The sequence below is a fragment of the Musca domestica genome, unplaced genomic scaffold, assembly GCF_030504385.1.
Source record: "Musca domestica strain aabys unplaced genomic scaffold, Musca_domestica.polishedcontigs.V.1.1 29, whole genome shotgun sequence".
In the NCBI taxonomy this organism is placed as follows: domain Eukaryota; kingdom Metazoa; phylum Arthropoda; class Insecta; order Diptera; family Muscidae; genus Musca; species Musca domestica.
The window spans coordinates 9710389-9729848 of NW_026712296.1; the positions used below are offsets into that span (position 1 = coordinate 9710389).

At 33.0% G+C, this 19460-nt stretch overlaps 1 protein-coding gene across 2 annotated transcripts; it reads right to left on the minus strand.

Moving 5' to 3' along the window:
- Positions 1-2705: 2705 nt before the first annotated feature.
- LOC101887791 (uncharacterized) lies at positions 2706-17506 on the minus strand. Of its 2 annotated transcripts, none has more exons than XM_005181651.4 (4): positions 17273-17506; positions 15211-15373; positions 11890-15147; positions 2706-7499 (listed from the first exon to the last, which is right to left on the minus strand). In XM_005181651.4, exons 2-4 carry the CDS (start codon positions 15370-15372, stop codon positions 7200-7202), a joined length of 3720 nt encoding a protein of 1239 aa, XP_005181708.1. In that variant the 5' UTR covers position 15373; positions 17273-17506; the 3' UTR covers positions 2706-7199. The 2 variants fall into 2 exon arrangements, with proteins under 2 accessions (XP_005181708.1, XP_019891675.1); XM_020036116.2 differs by lacking the exon at positions 17273-17506 and adding an exon at positions 17174-17260.
- Between the last annotated feature and the right edge of the window lie 1954 nt (positions 17507-19460).

Here is a 19460-nt window from a genome sequence, read left to right on the forward strand (position 1 = left end):
TCCTAATCTCTCAACACTTCAAGCTATCGCTAGAAAATCGTGGAAAAGGCAACATCCCTTTCAAGTTGAAACCAAACAGCATACATACATAAAGTATTCTACATTTTGCAATTTTGTGGTGTCGCTGTTCCTTAACGGCAAAAAAGTTTCCGAACCATCGGTGATTTTTTCTATTATTAGATAAAAAATATGTTCACATTGTCCTGCAGTGAAATTATATATATGTATATTATAATAAAAATGTTGACATATCAATGTAATTGATGTAATTAATGCCTTTATTTTTTTAAATTTAGCTGTAATGATAAAGCGTTCCCCACAAAATGTGTTATTTTGGTATTCAAAGAAAAATTCCATTCTTTTTTGAACTTTCATCTTATCGATAGGAAACCTTTCCTCAAGAGCAATTTTCTATTAGTTAGAGGTGAGAATGTATAAAACGCATTTTTGACTGACTTAAGTCATTGGCTGGCTTCTTCGTAGAGGAACCAAGGAGTTTTAGGTTGACATAGTTCGATCTTGGCCCTAGGCTCCTTTCTTCATTTCCGAAGAAGCCAGCCGATGACTTAGGGTGGAAATACATAAAGCGCATATTTGGCTGGCTTAAGTCATCGACTGGCTTCTTCGTAGATAAACAAAGGAATTTTACGTTGACTTAGTTCGACTTTGGCCCTAGTCTCCTTTGTTCATTTCCGAAGAAGCCAGCCGATCACTTCAGCCAGTCAGAGAAGCGTTTTATGTATACTCACCTTTAAGCCAGCCAAATAAGCGCTTTATGTATTCCCAGCCTAACTCCTTACTGAGCAAATGTGTCATGGTATGAATCTTACCGTGGCTACGTTTCCCCCTTTTTAATGGTAAAAATAGCAAAAGTGCGAACTATCATAGAAAAAAAGTTAAAAATATTTGGAAACGGAAAAGTAGAAACACTGAGCAAAAACATTAAAATCATGTCAACAATATGTGTGTCAGGTTACTTTTCCTGCAGGAATTGTCCCGCAAATGCAAGAAAAACGTAAACAGTAAATACACGATGGCCCTTCAAAGACTTCCAAGCAATCAGTTGATTTGTCATATAGAAACAATTTGTCCGCAATAAAAAGAAATTAAAAATCAGTCGGAAAACAAAATAATTAGGCTTGCGATTTGCAAGAATTTGCAAACTCTCAAAATTTCGATTTTGAGCCGCTCTTTTTGTTTTGCAGGATTTTTGTTCCAGAACTGAAAGAATGTAAAAGTTTTTACTGCGAAAGTCGATCGTTGCTTTATGATATCAAAAAATATTTCAAAAATTGTAAAATTAGTAGATTTTTGCAGGTTCTGTAACAGAGCATGTGTTAACGGACATCCGGTAACAATTTGCAGAAAATGTAAAAAAGTTAGGGTCCCAGACACACCTTATAATGACTCTACCAAACAGCTGATGAAAATAAATTAACAAACCTTTTATATTACGAATATCAACAGGAAATTTGTTTGTTTATATACATTTTTTTCTCATTGAAATGTCAAATTCGAAGTTTGGAAGTTGTTCCAGTCATGGCACAATAAAATGCCAATTTTGTGTATGGATTTATTGTTTTGAACAATGAAAACAAAATATTTTCAAAACCATTGATTGAAAGATACGTACCATGGTAGAAGAATACAGGTAGTCGCATCGACACAATTGAAAATTTTGAATGAAAAATTATTAAAATTTGTAAAAATTGTTGAAAAATGCATATTATAACAACCTCTGATTTGCGTCGTATAAAAAATTAAAAAATCCACTTATTTTTCATAAAACATTTTAGAAATTTTGACATATTCTTTCTACCATGACATTGCGGCTCGCGGTTTAAAGCTATTAACCAGTTTAGCCATAAAATTGTTGGTATTTGCAATTGTACATCACATGAGCACGGTAACCCATGAGAATACCCAAATGATTAATAAAAATATTAGATGTGGCAGCATTGTTTCATATGTACATTGTACAAATATACGCATACTCTTTTATGTTCTCTCCTCTCTTATTTATTGCAGTTTATATAGTTTGCCATACCACATACATCATCCTAACATTCTATGTAATACATAGTTCACTTTTGTAACGTTCAGTTAGTTGTCTTTTACTTCTTCTTAAATAAATAACTTGAATTGTTAAACTTAAACGATCCTCGTGTCTCAACAATTGAAGTTAAAAGATTGGATTATATTTTTGATAGAAAATCCAAGCATTTCATTCATTTTTCGCGCCATTTAACTCACTTTAAAAATGCGGGAAAATATGAAAAAAAAAATTAAAACAACTTGTTGTATATAATTTTGAATGAGTCTGACAGGAAGCGGGCATAGCCTCAGGGCTGTATTTCTATAGTTTTACGAAGCTGTTCTACCTCCAGTATTCTACCTTCTGTAATTGTACCATGCATGCATTTTTTTTCAAAAACGAGTTCAAAATTCGATTGTTTCATACCAAGAACTCTAAAATGTTTCCCCACAAACGTAGATATATTCATTTCTGTTAACGCAGATTTTTAAAACATTTAAAATAATCCTGATTTGCTATTCCTTTATGTAATTTGAGTGCAAAAATTAACCACTGTGGGATCATAAAAAGTAAACAAAGACCAGAGTCCCTAGGGAAAAAAATAGAGAATTGATCTAATTTCTTGTTTCTGTAATGTGAACTAAAATCAAAAAAGGATAAAAAGAAAATATTGAAATGTAGATTAAACGTTTATTTGTGTTTACAAATCATGGAGAAAAGTAATTTTAAAATTATAACACATTGTGAAAATACATAAAATGGTACAACTTGATATTAGCTATAAAAAATATGGAAAATTGTTACAATTTTTTTATTTTCTTTAAAATAAATAAGAATTTCCCTATTAAACATGTACATACATACATATATAAACGAACGATATTCTCGCATATCGTCAATGTTCATATACAAAAATATTTTTCATCAATAATAAATATAAGATGTAGTTCATGTTTTTGTTATAAATTTAATACAAATGAAATTTCAAACATTTCGTCTTCTTTATATGTTATTTATTTTATATGTTCTATTAACGGCCTTATGAACCCATTGGGTTTAGATATAAACTGCTCTGCTTGAATCGTACTTCCTATTTTCAAGTTGCCAATTTATTGTTGGCTTTAAAACACAACACGGCAAATCCCTCCCTTGACAATTTTGTTTAACAAAAACACTATTCACAACCAATTTCTAAATATACGTTTAAAGAACTAGGCTTTATAGACGTTCATACGCCGGTGCTCATTCACTCATCTTAAAAATGTACCAATATGCCAAAGGTTGAAATTAAGTACGGTTTATATGGTCTTGTTGCATTGTCTGGTTAGTTCATAAGAAGTACGTTAAGCATGTAGACAGCCCCGTCATAATATAGTTTTGTAGTAAATACTTAACATTTACCTGTTATATTAAGCTTGAGCTTGAAGGTACTTAATATTTTAATCCGATATATGTACACAAATGTCATTCAATAACACTAAAAATTCCATAATATCTTTTTAAAAAATAACACTTCTTAAGGAACACTTGTTAACGAAAAGTATATAAATTATTTTTACGTTAACACATACATACGATCTGATATTGGTTTATATAGACATAAAATTGATAAGTGTTTAAAGCACAATTTTAGTTTTAAATTATGTAAAATCAGTGTTTTTAAAGCCAAGGAGGGAGGACTGCAAATGGCCTGACGGTGTAATCTTGTAAATACATCCTTACATTTCCCATGCAATTTAAGTAATTTATTTGGTATAGCCAATAAATGAAGATTACCATAAGAACAATAGATTTTATCGGCTAAGAATAAATACTTTCAAAATCCAAAGTGAAGCTGTATTGTTGAAGAATTTTATTTACTTTAGAATAGATGAGGACAACATTAAAAATAACAAGTGTTCCTGGAACCTTTTTTACGTAAATTTTGGGTGTACACGTGAATGTTGAAATGTTAATCAATTTTAATTAAAAGCGATTGGCAGATTTTTTGTTTATCCGTGGACGCTTTTGACACCAGAGATGGTTTCAACTTTTAGTACTTAAAGCAAATACATTTTACAAGAGGTTATTATGGTATGAAATTTTGTTGTAAGAAATGTAATAAGAAATAAAAATAAATTTATATATAACTATGATGTCGCATTTTTTGATAGAAACAAACTTCAAAACGTAAATCAAAATTGAGGTTATTTAAATGTTTTTTTTTTTTTTTTTTTAATAATTTGCCCTTGGCATTAAAAAAAGCTTTGCTTTGATTTATTATAAATATGTATATAGATTTATGGTTAGATATTTGTCGGTGAAAATAAAGTTGTTTAATTATTTTTTTTTATATTTTGAGAAAACTATTTGGTATTGTTTCGCTTCGCTATGTTTCATTAATATGATGAAACATACGTTTAACATTTACTAACCCTTTATTTGCTGTAAAATTCAGGTTCATTAGTTACAGTTTGGATTAACATTACATAAATTCATATCTTGGGACTAAAGGGTTTCTACAACGAAACTCAGACGTGAAAGCAACCCGTTATTCTAGACAAATAAATTATATTTTGTCTGTAGGAAGAGGGCTAAGGGGGAATTTAACCGCAGAAAAAGGTTCTTTACAACAATACGATACTTATAAAGGACGTAATAGGATCTGATGCCGTCAATTCTAATGCATGCTAAACTTTACAACAATTATAGTAAGGGATTTCAGTTGAATTCAACTCCAAATACTAACATTCTTAACCAACAAAACATTTTATCAAAATATAAATCACGATAAATCTAAACAGAAACAATTTGATTTAAAGTTGAGCCGACGAATGATATGAATATGTGTGTTCTTGCGAATATATGCTGGCATAAGTGCACAATTTTATAACCCTCATCCTGCGAACATAGTCAACACGTTTTAATATTGCCATAACTTGTAAACTGTAGGAAAGAAACAAAGAAAATTAATAATCGAATCTTATACGCTTTTCAGTTTCTGTAGTAGAATTCTCTTATTTTTTGCGTTATCGCAAAAACTTTCAAACTTTTAATTTTCATTTTTGTCACTAATTTCATTATTTATCAAAATTATATACAATTTCATTAAGTGAAAAAATATTATCGACAATTCTCTTACTAGAGAATATTAGAGCAAATTTTCTACAATTCGTTGCTTTCTAATGCAGGATGGAGGCAATAAAATAAAAACTCTCTGTAAATGTGACGATAAATTCTCGTTGACATAAAAAAATAATATTTTGTATATAGGCCGTCAACCAAAGTGTAATTTCCTCATCAATAAGTACTACTTCTTCCTCAATTACAAGAATGCATAGTCAAACAACGGACGGCAAGGATTCGCACTTTTAAGATTAAGCATACTTGTTACTGTGCAAGTCGTGAGAAGCCAATACAAATCATGATTCCGGGTTTACATTAAATTACAATGTCTATTATTTTATCTTTTAACCGGACGAATATTTCCCTCAACAGTTATGGAGAACAATTTACTATGACTTTTAATTAAATGTAACACATCACAGCTACTTGTATTAATTGTTTCTGTTTATATGTATAGTGTAAATAAAATATTTTCTATACTTCATTCCATTATTATCTGTTTCATTATCAGCATTTGCTCAACATGATTTTCTTAATTATTTTTTTATGGTTTTTTTTCATTATAGAAATGTGATATTATAAATATATAAACTAAAGTAGATTTTTCAGGATAAACTCAATGTTTAAAACACATGTAGACAATTCATGTGAACTTGAGGTTAATAGTTTAAATGTGTATATATGTATATAAAATGTTATTTATGTTGTAATAAAAAAAATATTTTTCTTTAAATATATATTTTATATACCACACCAAATTAATAATTTTGGTTTTATGTATATATAAGTAAGGTAAATCTTTTGAAAAGGTTACGAAATTCGATTACAAAGTGGAAATTTAGCAACGAAGGACATAATTAAAAAAATATTTATTTTGATTTTTTAACTTAGTACATATATTAAAAGATTTTTGAAGAACTTAGAACGAAATGTGTTTTATGTTTCAGATGTTTATCGAAAGTAAAATAAATATCGTTATATAATTTATCGTTATGTATGTTTTGTTTCTTTTTTATTTTGTGTTATATATTTTTAATAGTATAACATATCTCATCATTGGGATATTATAAAAATATATCAAATTTGACAAATTGTTTCATAAAAATAAAAACATTGGATATTTAGTTAATAAACACATAATAAATTTTATGTCTGCATATATATACTATATATAATTTTTTATATTTATAATTTTATTCCAGTAGTTAACATTCGCAAAATAGCGTAATTTCAATTTCTTTAAGAAATATATTTATCATTTGTTTTTCATACATTTATATAATTTTTTGGATATAGTTTGGGTTAGGAGAGTACAAAATTGTTGTTTACTATTGTAAGCTTCATGTGCTTTGATCATTCGTAATTAATATACAAAGATATATAAAAGCCGGTAAAAAAAACCTATCCAAAAAAAATCTATTTTCATGAAGTTGAGAAACACTTAGAGAGAGAATGAGAGGGTGGTGAAAATAGTGAGTGTATAAGCATTAATTTTTCTGCAAATACTTTTGCACTACTGCTATACCTAAACAATTCGCCATATACATTAATAAACAACAACAATAATATCGTTTCGAATTGTTATAAACTAGAAACTAAAGACATGAATCATAAGGTTAAAAGGCGCGAAATAAAAACTTATAGTGTTACAATTTTCAAGAAACATACACAAGAATGATAATAAATTAAATTATTATAAAAATCTCAACAATTTTTTTTTTTATAAAATTAACCCTATGTTAAAACAATAATCAGCTGATTTTAATATACATGATAAAGGCATTTTAGGATTTTATGGGCGTATGGGTTAAACCTTGGTAGGCTAAATCAGAATTCAAAGACAAATAAAGAATCACAGAGAATCCAAAAACACATTTAGTCTTCTTCGCAAAACTTGACACATTAATAATTTACTACTATCACTTTGCTTATTTTACACGCACATATACACTCACATATTATCGAAAAGCTGAATTATTGTTACAAATATTCTATTTCATTGCTTCAGTTGACTTGCAATGAATTTTGTTCTAAATTTGTATAACGTATTTACCATTATTTACTCTAGTTTTATGCCGCTATCATCGCCACCTGTTGGCCACATCTTGTCAACAATTTCTTTAATATCAAGTTCAGTGTCTTCAAGGTTTCGCGATTGACATTGTTCTCCTTGTGATTGCTGTGGGTTTCTGGCTAAATTGTTACTATTAATAAGACTTTTAGAATTTGGTGTAACATGTGCAACTGGATGGGTCGCCAAATTCACATCCTTGCTCCAGAAGGTGTTTAGACCCAGATTCATTGAAGTTCCATGTTTAGAGTTACTGTTCCACAGCATATCATCATTTAAAGCTGGATTCTATAAAAAAAGGTAAAGGTATTTATTATAGTCTCCGTCGATTTGTTGTCACAACATGGAATAATACACTGTGCGATAAAAATGTAAAAGCACTACTAAAAATATAAAATGCATATGGTGTTGTTATTACATTTGCTTAGAGTTGGGAATAAACTCTAAAAAAACTTTAATTCAAAGTGGCAAAATTTTTTTATTAACGATGAACTTTGAAGTTTACATGAGATCTCAACCAAACATTTTATGTGTTGTTAAAGCCGTATGACAAATCAGATCAAATTTGATCTTACATATTTATAAAATTGATGCCACTGACATTTTGCGAAATACGTTTCGAAAAGAAAATGCTAAACTCAGAAATGATTTGTTTTAGATGTTTTTTAGAATATTTTGCTTAAAAAATTTATTTTTTGTCTGTCGACTTTACTGTGGTTTTAGTACACGGTGAGATAAAAAACTGCAAAAGAGTCAAACGTCATAATTTTAACATTTTTTTTATATTCCTGAATGAAAACAAAAAAATTCGGAAAAAGCATCAAATATTAGAATAAGTTTAGATATGTTCGAATTGGTCACATTTGGAACGAATTATGGCCTTCAAATGACCAATGAAACCGAAACACTTAGAGAGAGAATGAGAGGGTGGTGGAAATAGTGAGTGTATAAGCATTAATTTTTCTGCAAATACTTTTGCACTACTGCTATACCTAAACAATTCGCCATATACATTAATAAACAACAACAATAATGTCGTTTCGAATTGTTATAAACTAGAAACTAAAGACATGAATCATAAGGTTAAAAGGCGCGAAATAAAAACTTATAGTGTTACAATTTTCAAGAAACATACACAAGAATGATATTACATTTGCTTAGAGTTGGGAGTAAACTCTAAAAAAACTTTAATTCAAAGTGGCAAAATTTTTTTATTAACGATGAACTTTGAAGTTTACATGAGATCTCAACCAAACATTTTATGTGTTGTTAAAGCCGTATGACAAATCAGATCAAATTTGATCTTACATATTTATAAAATTGATGCCACTGACATTTTGCGAAATACGTTTCGAAAAGAAAATGCTAAACTCAGAAATGATTTGTTTTAGATGTTTTTTAGAATATTTTGCTTAAAAAATTTATTTTTTGTCTGTCGACTTTACTGTGGTTTTAGTACACGGTGAGATAAAAAACTGCAAAAGAGTCAAACGTCATAATTTTAACATTTTTTTTATATTCCTGAATGAAAACAAAAAAATTCGGAAAAAGCATCAAATATTAGAATAAGTTTAGATATGTTCGAATTGGTCACATTTGGAACGAATTATGGCCTTCAAATGACCAATGAAACCGACACACGCTGCCCCATTGTTGCTCTGTGGTATTTTGGTCCATTCCCGGCGAGGCGCTTGCTTGAGGTTATCAACACTTGGGTATTTTTAGTGCCAGCCTTGCTTTCCAAAATACTCCAAACACAATAGTCCAACGGATTGGTATCCGGAGATTTTGGTGGCCATTAATACGAGACGAGAGCGACCATCGGCTGTTATGGCGGCCCACACCATCACCATGGCCGGCGCTTGAGTTCTGGTGGCCAACCGAAGGTGCACATTTTCAGTTGACCTCTTTGGCAAGTAAACACAATCTTTTGCTTGTTTACAATAATGCTTTTGTAGGCTTGTAAACAACAGAATGAGCTGTCACTGGAATAATTTTAACAGCTTTCGGACGAGTGGCTTAGAAATGACAGCAGTCTGAGTTGGTTGCAGTTTTTTCATCTCACCCAGTGTTTTTTGAAAATGTTGAACTTTTGTTAGATTTTCACACCTTTTCTACAATATTGAAAAGTCCTAAAATTACTTATTTCCAGTATTATGCGATTAAGTTGCATTAATTGGCATAGAACTAATACAAATAATAGGATTTCTAAAGTTTCAATAAAATTGGAGAGAAGGCACCCGAAAGAGTGGACCAATATTGTCCATCTCCGAACTCGATCTAAATTAGAGAGTTATTGTGCACCCACCTACGGATACCCCAAGATCGACTCCAAATGTCCTGTAATAGATTTGGCCCAAAAATACGTAGGGTCTAAAACCGTTATTATGTAGTAGGTTCCAAAGGAATGACCCAATATTGACCATTTCATATCGGACCTAAATAAATATGATGTAAATATTGCGACGTAGTTGTGGACTATATTGATTATTTCCTTTACATTATATGAGATATGTGATAGGACCGATATTGTCCAGGGAACTGTTTTTCTTCAAGACTTTATACACACATAACTTACGGCCGGTTTACTGCATTGAAATGCAGAGAGGATATAGATATACGTTACTGGCAATCTACAAACTAAAAAGTCAGTCAATTATAAATAATTTTAGAGTAGTGATGTATGGAACCGTCCATGGACATATGGGCTAGGTAACTGTGTTAATTGAATAAATAAACCATGGCTATTGAAAGCTTCCAACTAAAGATTACTGAGCGCCATTGTTTTTGAATCGAAAATTATCTCACCAACTTGCAATTTTATAGATTTTGCCTACTATTCAGTTAGAAGTACTTAGACTACCTTGCCAATTCTGCAAATGGCGTGGCAAAATGTAGATGGCATGTCAACACCCCAAGTGTGTATACAAGATACATTAGTAAATTTCTCTTTGTTTTTGTTATACAACCAACCAATCAATATCAATGTGTTATTCATTTAATTTTAAAAATTAGCTTTAATAACAATTTTAAACAATATTCATGCTTAAACAAGTAAGCAAAGGCTATAGGCGTGCGGGGCCGACCATGTGATACCCTACAACACTACAATATGTTGGATGCCCCCTTACGTCCCAATTCATTTTGGAAGGTTTCGATTTTCAAATATCAAATTTGATCTGATTTGTCATACGGCTTTAACAACACATAAAATGTTTGATTGAGATCTCATGTTAGCTTCAAAGGTCATCGTTAATAAAAACAAGCAAGCAAAGGCTTTAGTCGTGCGGGGCCGACCATGTGATACCCTACAACACAACAATATATTAAAAGACCTCTTATGTCCAAATCCATTTTGGAAGATTTAGCATTTTAAATTATATCACTTAGCATTTTGACTAGGGACATTTGCCCAATATTTAGGCACTCCGCACAACTAACAGCACTAGTTGTTGTGGTCCATTTTACAGCTAAATATAATCCAATGGTCATCCAAAATGCTGGAATTCTTCCCTATCCTTAACTCTCTTCCCAGGCGTGTCGATCAATTGTGTGATCAGGACATTTTTTCTGTTTTTGGTTCATTTGAACTCCTAAATATTTTGCGATCATCAGCAAGAGGCCTCTCTGTATCTTCAAATTTAGACTCATCTATATGATTTGCTTGTCTACGATATTTGGCTATATTCGTCAACGAAATCAGCATAAAAAATCCAAAAGTTTGCCTTTTGTGTATTTCGAATATCATCTAAGGTTGATATTTTTTCACACAAAAGGAGTGGTCCATTCTACCCGCAATCCTAAACTCTAACTTCATGCAAGATTTCGCGTCCTTTGGTTTTTATGTGCGACCTTTATAACGGCTGCAAAATCAGCAACAGTTTTAGTTGTTGGTCCATTTCAACCCCTAAATATATTGCGGACATATTTGAAAACAAAAGGCCTAGCCCTTCTGAGCCGAATCCTACCCTTGTGAAAATTTTCGTGACGATCGGACTATAATTGAAATCTGTATATAATATCCCCAACCTGTGTTGTAAGGTGAAAAAATATTATAAAATATTCATTTCAATATTAAGTCAAATTGAAAAATTGCATCCGATAAAAAATATGAAAAAATAAAAAAATGTCACAAAATACAAAATATATGTTAACATCACTATTGGCATTTTATTCTTTCATGCCAAAATGGCATTCTGAGTTGACAAAATTTGTCAAAATCGCCCCATCCATTATTGAGATATATGCATTCTAGCCAACATCCCCCTCCTTTGTATATACACATTGTATATATTTCGCTATATATATCCTCGGCCTGTGGAGCAACTGCAAAATCAGGAAATTTTTCAGTTTTTGGTCCATTCCAACCCCTAAATATTATGGGATCATCTCGAAAAGCAATAGGATTCTATTCTGGCTCAAGCTCCACCTCCATTCTAAATTTCGGAAGATCGGGCCATAATTGCGACCTGTAATTTCGTTCGAAAGCTAGAGTGATTTCCACAGACGGATGGACATCGCTATATCGACATAGGATTTTATGCTGATCAAGAATATTTGTGGGGTCTAAAATATATATATTTCGGAGGGTATAAAAATGTTTATATCTACTTCGAAAAAATCATAGATAATAACATCAAACGCATTAACAATATGTATTAAAAACATGTATACTTGCCTTGGTTATATCCGATTCAAAATTATCTTGACCCAATATGTCATACAGAGGATTGAGATCGAAAGGAAAACGATTCCGTGTTTGTTGATGGTCATGTTCGTCGGAAATGGTAGATTCATTCATAAATGAAAGTTTGGAGAGCGTTGCCTGCATATTTTCGTAGCCTTCAAACGAATTTGTGGATTGCGGCGACGTTTGTGCTCCACAAGCAATATCTACAACATTACCCGCAGCTACGTTATCTATAAATGTGTCCGATGTTGATTGTGATGTTGCATGTTTACTCAGTGTCATACCCAATGGATCGTTATTATCCAATGAGAATACTGTAAAGTCATTGCCATTGCTATTTCTATTATTAGACGTAGTTCCTATACTATCACTATCTTGAGATATTAGAGCATTCCAAGAATCTACAAAGGTGTTTGTGTTATTTGTGGATTGTCCCTTGTACATTGGACAAATCGGCCCATACTTATTTCCTAGTGAGGCTGTTGACGTTGGCGGTACATCAAATGTTGCTGCATCATCATCTAATATAGAATCCGACCGCACGAAATTTTCTCGATCATGGAACAGTGACGTCGATGGCGATGGTGGTTCAATGTTTATACTATTGCTGGTTGTGCCCATAAAATGTGCACCGCTATTATTGGGTTGCTCATTACAATTGCCAATATTCCAAAATGGATTTGGTTTATCATGTAATACCATGGGGTTCTTATTTTTTACTCTTGCAACGTCTTTAAGAGTAGTTCCAGATCTATCTAGATAATTAGATTTTCCCTTGAACATAAAGTTATCCGGCAAATTTAATGAGGATTCTGCTATGTTTGTTGCAGGCTTATTGTTGTTGTACTCCATTGGAGTTTTATCGAAGAACACATTAGCGTCTAATGGTGGTCGCTGAGTGAGATGTTGATGTGGTTGGCTGAGTGGAGGTGTCATATACATAGGATGTTGGTGGTTAGAGGCATATTCCGAATTATTTATAATTGGCGGTTGACAGGACTGCTGGTGATGGGCATCCCACAAAGGATTTGATGCTACCTTTGCCGCTTTTGCTTTGGACATTCTCATAGACATATCCCCTGTACCTGGAATCATGTCAGCAGTATTGGCATTCGCAAAATATGACCGAGGTGGTGTGGGATTGAAAAAATCTCCCTGCATCGTCGTATTATTGAACATATTTTTATGCAATGGACTTCCTGATGGCTTATTTGAGTTTGTGCCCTGTAAATTCGGTGGGTTTACAACGGTGGTAATATTTATCGGGTTATGCACGGAAGATCTAGGTGATAGAATGCCCTGTCCTGGTAGACCTCCTCCTATACCACCTGTGGCCAGTACTCCACTGCTGTTTATAGGCCCTCTTATATTGTGTGGATGCATATTTGGTGGCATTGGCATCCCCATATTTGGCATACGCATGTACTTTCCATTATAATTGGTAGGAATAAAAGGCATGCCCTCAAAGTTAGGTGGATGTTTGTGCACTGGCGGCACATTTATTATGGGCGTGGGCGCATTCATTCCTAACAAGTGTCCGGGCTGCGGTATAGGGCTAGAATGTAAAGCATTAAGAGGTCCTTGCATGCTTAAGGGTGACGTTGTATTAGAAAGATCTCCCATGAAAGCGGCTGAATCCAACATGTTGGGGCGCATACCAATACCAATCCCACCACCGCTTGCATCATTGTTAGAATATTTCCTCATAGGCGAGGATTTTACTTTAACTGGAGAATTCCCATTGTCAAGAGCATTCGATAGTGTAAGAGTGTGCTGTCCCGCATGTGGAGGAACAGCATTGTTGTTTGGATGTTGAGTTGGGTTTTTGGGATACTCATTTTTCATATTATCTAATTGACCGCCAGGAGAAACTCCTGCAACTGTGTGTGGTCTAACCATTGCTTTGTCTCCAGGTCCCGACCTTCGATGTTTAGCGCGATATCTTTGTCGTTCCTCAGCTGAATGTGCAAATGTACAATTCGGCCCGCGTGGACACATCCGTCTTTCAGTTAAATCCCGGCATAGACTTATTTTATATTTTCCATTTGCATTCATGGATGGTGTCGGATAATCCTGTACTTTACGCGTACTGTGGTATTGCATGAATTTTACTAAGCCCAGAACAACAAAACGGACCGCTTCTAAAGCTTTTTCGACTTCGGACCATGTTGGAGGCGTGCTTTCCAGCGATGGATCAATAGAAGCCAAATGCTTCAAATGTGGACGCAAGTTGGATAAGTTTGTTGGGTCTCCTGTGCGCTGCAAGGCCAAAACCAATTCTTGGACAGATTGGGCAAAAGATGACGGTGTTTGTAAAGTATCACATATGCTCTGCATGTGTGATTTATGGGAGGTGTTTCCATATAGCAATGACGACCATTGGTCGGGCGCTATTCTTAATCCAGCCTCCGTGGCAATTTGCACAATCTGAGCGTCGTGTTCTCGACGTAAAGCTTCGTAATTGCGAAATTCTTCTTTTAGTTGCATTAATGATGAATCGCCTTCTCTCTTCGAAACCTTAAAACAACTAGCGCGATATAACAATTGCACCACGTGACCAATACTGGTCTTAGATGCCGGCAATGAGTTATCAATCAAACGCTGCACAACATACATGACCAGAACTTTACGAGATAAAGCAGATCCGTTTTGTAAAGCCTGCAATACCAATTTTAACACTTCCTCCTGCATAGACGGTCCAAGAAATTGACAACCTCTTGAACGAACTGCCGCCCACAGACACAAACTCAGCTGTTGTGGATTCTGATGTTGTAATAATAGTTCAGTAACCGTACGTTCACCCAGAAACCTTGCTGTTCGAACTGCTCTTATACGACCCTCCTCTTCCATTAGTTGGCAGTTAACCAATGTAACCAATTTCCGCAACATTGGACGTGTTAACAACGGATTGCCACTATTTGTAACAAACGATTTCAAATACTGGGCCAGATCTTCGATGCATTTCTTAGATGATTTATAACATTTTAAATCATCTGGTTTTAAATTACGAACACTAGGCGGAATATGTTGATCTCCTACAGCGCCGTCATTTTCATTGCCCACTCCATATGTTTTATTCGTACCCGTTGCCGATTTCGTATTGGAGCCTGTATTAGAAGCGGAGACGTTGTTGTCTCCGCTGTTGTTCTTTCCATTGCTCCCACCATCATTACCGTCCCCTGAGTTAAGTAGTTGCAACAATGCATTGTTTATTGGTAAGTTATCAACATCAGTTGAAATTGTCGTCTAAAAATTTAGAACAAGAACTTAAACATTAAATGAATTGAATAATATTAATAAATACCATACCTGATCAAATGGACATTGACGTCTGTAAAGAGTCGATAGGCAGACACGACATATCGTATGGCCGCATCCTAAACTTATGGGCAAACGTTGATTGTTTGAAAACTCGTTTTCACAAATGGGACAGGTATAAAATTCTGTCCACGAAGGCGCCTGAAACGGCATTCTGTGTGGAAAAGAAATATATGTATATATATTTATTTGTTCATAATTACTAGCGGGTGGTAATAGATATATTTATTTTATAATGCAATTTAAGTCCATATAATGATATAGGAAGTAGAACAATACAGGGGTTTTCAAAATTTTGAATTATCCATGATGATGGACCTACGCAAGCTTCAACAATGCATTGAAATGATTATTATTTATCACAAAAATTGCAAGAATCTTGCAGTCGAAGTTGACAAAGCAAAAGAATTTCTTTGTGAACCACCACTTGCTGAGACATCTTAGTGATGTGAAGGACAAAACCCACGTAGCCCCTAGTATTGAAGGAAACCAGATTTGATCATTCCCCGTCGTTCTCAAGTGTTGTTCCTTCCACAAACAATATTACACCGAATTTTGCATGAAGATTTGGGTCATGAGACCTATAAAGTTCAATTGGCACAAACTCGAACCTTGTAAATTATCAACAACACCGTTGTCGAGGTTCGAACAAACCTCTATCCTCGTAAACCAATAAGGCCCACCGTGCGTTCTACCCCAATTTTTTTCTTATCAACAATTTCGGCGAACGGATTGCGATATCTAGAGATGATTGGTGATATTTTATGGTCAGAGTTGGATGACATTGATCTGAAAAATGCTTTATTCGTCAAGACGGGATATGCTTCAGGACAAAGGTGATAACACTTGGTAACCGAGATCTTGCAACACCTTGCGACTTCGTCCTTTGAGGACACGTGAAATGTTGACACAAGCATCGATTCAAAAGCCAAAAGTCACTTTATGAGTTGGTTTAGTAAAATGTCATGAAAAGCATACGATATTGTAAGCATGCTTGTGGGGCCCATTCAGTTCATATGGTTTTTCATTATTAGTGGCATACCTTTCTGTTTATTATTATCATCCGATCATTTATCTCATAAAAAATGTATTTTTCTTTAAATACTGAAATAACATACCTTATGGGAAAATCCTTTAATTTTCATAAATAATTTACTATAAAACATTAGAAAACGTCTACATTTTTACATTTTGATTATAACGTAAGCCACTATTAGGATGTCAAGAACTGTGATTAACGACAACTATAAATATATATGTGTGTACAAAAAAAAGAGCATCAACAAGCAGTAGTCTGACAAATACTACAACAATGCATAAAGAGAACAATGGGGCACATACAATATTGAACTACTCAGCTGATTTTGTTTTGGTAAACTTGAAAAGACAATTGAAAATGCGATAATAGTATTATATTTAAAGAAGATATTCACAAATTAATATTGTTGTTGTTACTATTAGCTGAATCAAAATAACACTTAGCAATATATTCAGATTCGCACATCTGCATACATAGATAAAAGAGAAAATAATTGGTTAATTTGGTGGTATTCTATCGAGAAAATATACATTAGAAGAATATGCGTAGGCACATATGAAAAAGATTTCTTGTTATTGCCAGTGCGGGAGGTAGGAAGTGTCTCCTCAGAGAAATGCCAAAGACACAAAACGTATTGGTTCACAACGTCATTATGTATTATTAAGATTAGCAACAGTAACGCAATTATGAGACAATCACAAGACAATACAATAAATTCCAATATATAAGACAAAAATACAAAAAATTGAAAAATAATCAACGTCAGCAGCGCTGCGTGCGTTGCATTAAAAATTTTCACAAGTACAAATACCAAAATCGGTGACAGCTGTAGCCATTTCAGCGAAAAGTTGATATAATTTTCAAAGATATTTAAACATAATTAATTACACAATTTCATAAATGAGTAATATTTACGATTCTTCAAGTTTGAATGTATTTTCTTATATTTTTTTTAGAAAAGTTGTTACGTTTCACTTTTGCTTTTCTTCTTTTTGTCTTTTCTTTTTTACACACCTTCAAAATGCACATATTATTCTTTTCTTCCAAAAACTTTTTTGTTAACAGTGCTTTTTATCAGATTTAGATAAGTATACGATTAACAATGTAATTTTAAATTGTTGACTAAATGAAATACTATCTTTTCCTTAATAGACGAAATATTCGTCACAAAAATGTATTTTTTATTTTTTTTTTTCGAGAAATAAAAGAAAAATGACAAATGTATTTTTGATGACAAGATAGGGTTCTATAGTTTGACTTACAACTATTTGACGTAGCAGCAAAAAAACGATAATTTTACATCGATTTGACTCCGATAATAAAATACGAAGGCGACATATCAAACTGGCGCATTATGTTCTCAATTGTCTTACAAAATTTTCACATTAAATTTGAAATTAAAAACAAAAGTATTTACATGAATAATGCAATTGAATGGCAGTATAAAATATCAAGGGCTAAGAAAATGCAGGATAGTCCAACCTACGAAGTAATGCCATATTCACAACAGAACTTTTTGTCGGGCTTCAGTACGTTTACATAGAAATCTTTATCAGGGATAATCCTGATAATTGAACAATCAAAATAAATTCAACTTTTTAAAATATATTGCGATTAGACAAATATATTGCATTGTCGCTCGTGCATTAAAGCTATTAGCCAGTTTAGTCATGAAAATGAAAAATTGAACAGCTGGGATCATATTTTTGAGCGAAAATCCATTCGTTTCATTAATTTTTCGCGTTACGCAACTCATTTTAAAAATGAGGAAAAATATGAAATAAATGAAAACAACTTGTTGTATATAATTTTGAATGAGTCTGGCAGGAAGCGGGCATAGCCTCAGGGCTCTATGTCTGTAGTTTTTCGAAGCTGTTCTACCTCCCTCCTTATTGTACCATGGGTTAACCCACTGGAGTTGGATTACACTTGTCCATTACTTATACTACAAATAAATCCTCTTAAAGTTAGTTAGCCCTACAAAAATTTGTAACGTAAATATGACTGGATTAATTTTACAAAATTAGGTGTTTATTTATTGCTAGTTTATTTATTTTATTGCTAGTTTCCTTTTTATTTATAAAATTTGTACAATTGGTGGAGCTTCTTTTCTTTTTATACCCTCCACCTTGGAAAGGAGGGTATATTAACTTTGTCATTCCGTTTGTAACATCCTTAAATATTCGTCGTAGACCCCATAAAGTATATATATTCATAATCAGCATAAAATCGTCGATCGGGAGGTACCGTTATATGGGGACTATACCAAAACGTGGACCTATACATACAATGTTTCGCCACACGAACTAGTACCCATTATGACCTACAAATACCAATTTTTAGACAAATCAGTGAAGAATTGTGGCAAAAATAATCAAAATGCCGAATATCGGGAGTTACCTTTATATGGGGGCTATACCAAAGCGTAAACCTATACATGCAATGTCTCGCCACACGAACTGAGATCCGTTATGACCTACAAATACCAATTTTCAGACAAATCCGAGAAAAAATGTGGCATAAATAATCAAAATACCGAATAACGGAATAACAAAGTTAATATACCCCCCTTTCCAAGGTGGAGGGTATAAAAACACGTCACTGACGACGAAGGATTTTTGTTGTAACGGACAAAACAAATGTACATGTGTTGTGTTCCGGTACTTTTTAATAGTAAAACTATTAGAAGAGAGAGATGTTACATTCGCTCTGAGAGAACCGTATTGTATAGAAAGTCAGGAACGTCAAACTAGTAAAAATGTCAATACTACGAAATCGAAATTTAAACCAATCAGAAGATCAGCCAAAAGAGAACGTCATGCCTATAATTTTTACTAGGTTTTCGAGTACGGGAACGCTTTTCAAGTAAAAAATTGTAAAACAAGTACAATATAGTACTGCATTGTGGTTTGTTACAGAACTGTAAGATGGTATCTTCCACTACAGCAAGAATATTAAAATTGTTACTACTATAGCCAATTTTCACTTTATGATATCGAAAAAACTGCAAAATTATTAGATTTTTGAAGTTTCTGTAAAAGACAAAGAATGTACAAGTGTACATCTGCTTGTACAATGAACTGTCAAATCAATTTTAGAATTGAATGTTTCCAAAGAAAAGTTATTCAACTTGTTAAAATTGTTTAAAAATACATGCAATGTATGACATCGTATAAGAAAAGCAAAAACAAGAGTTCCCGAG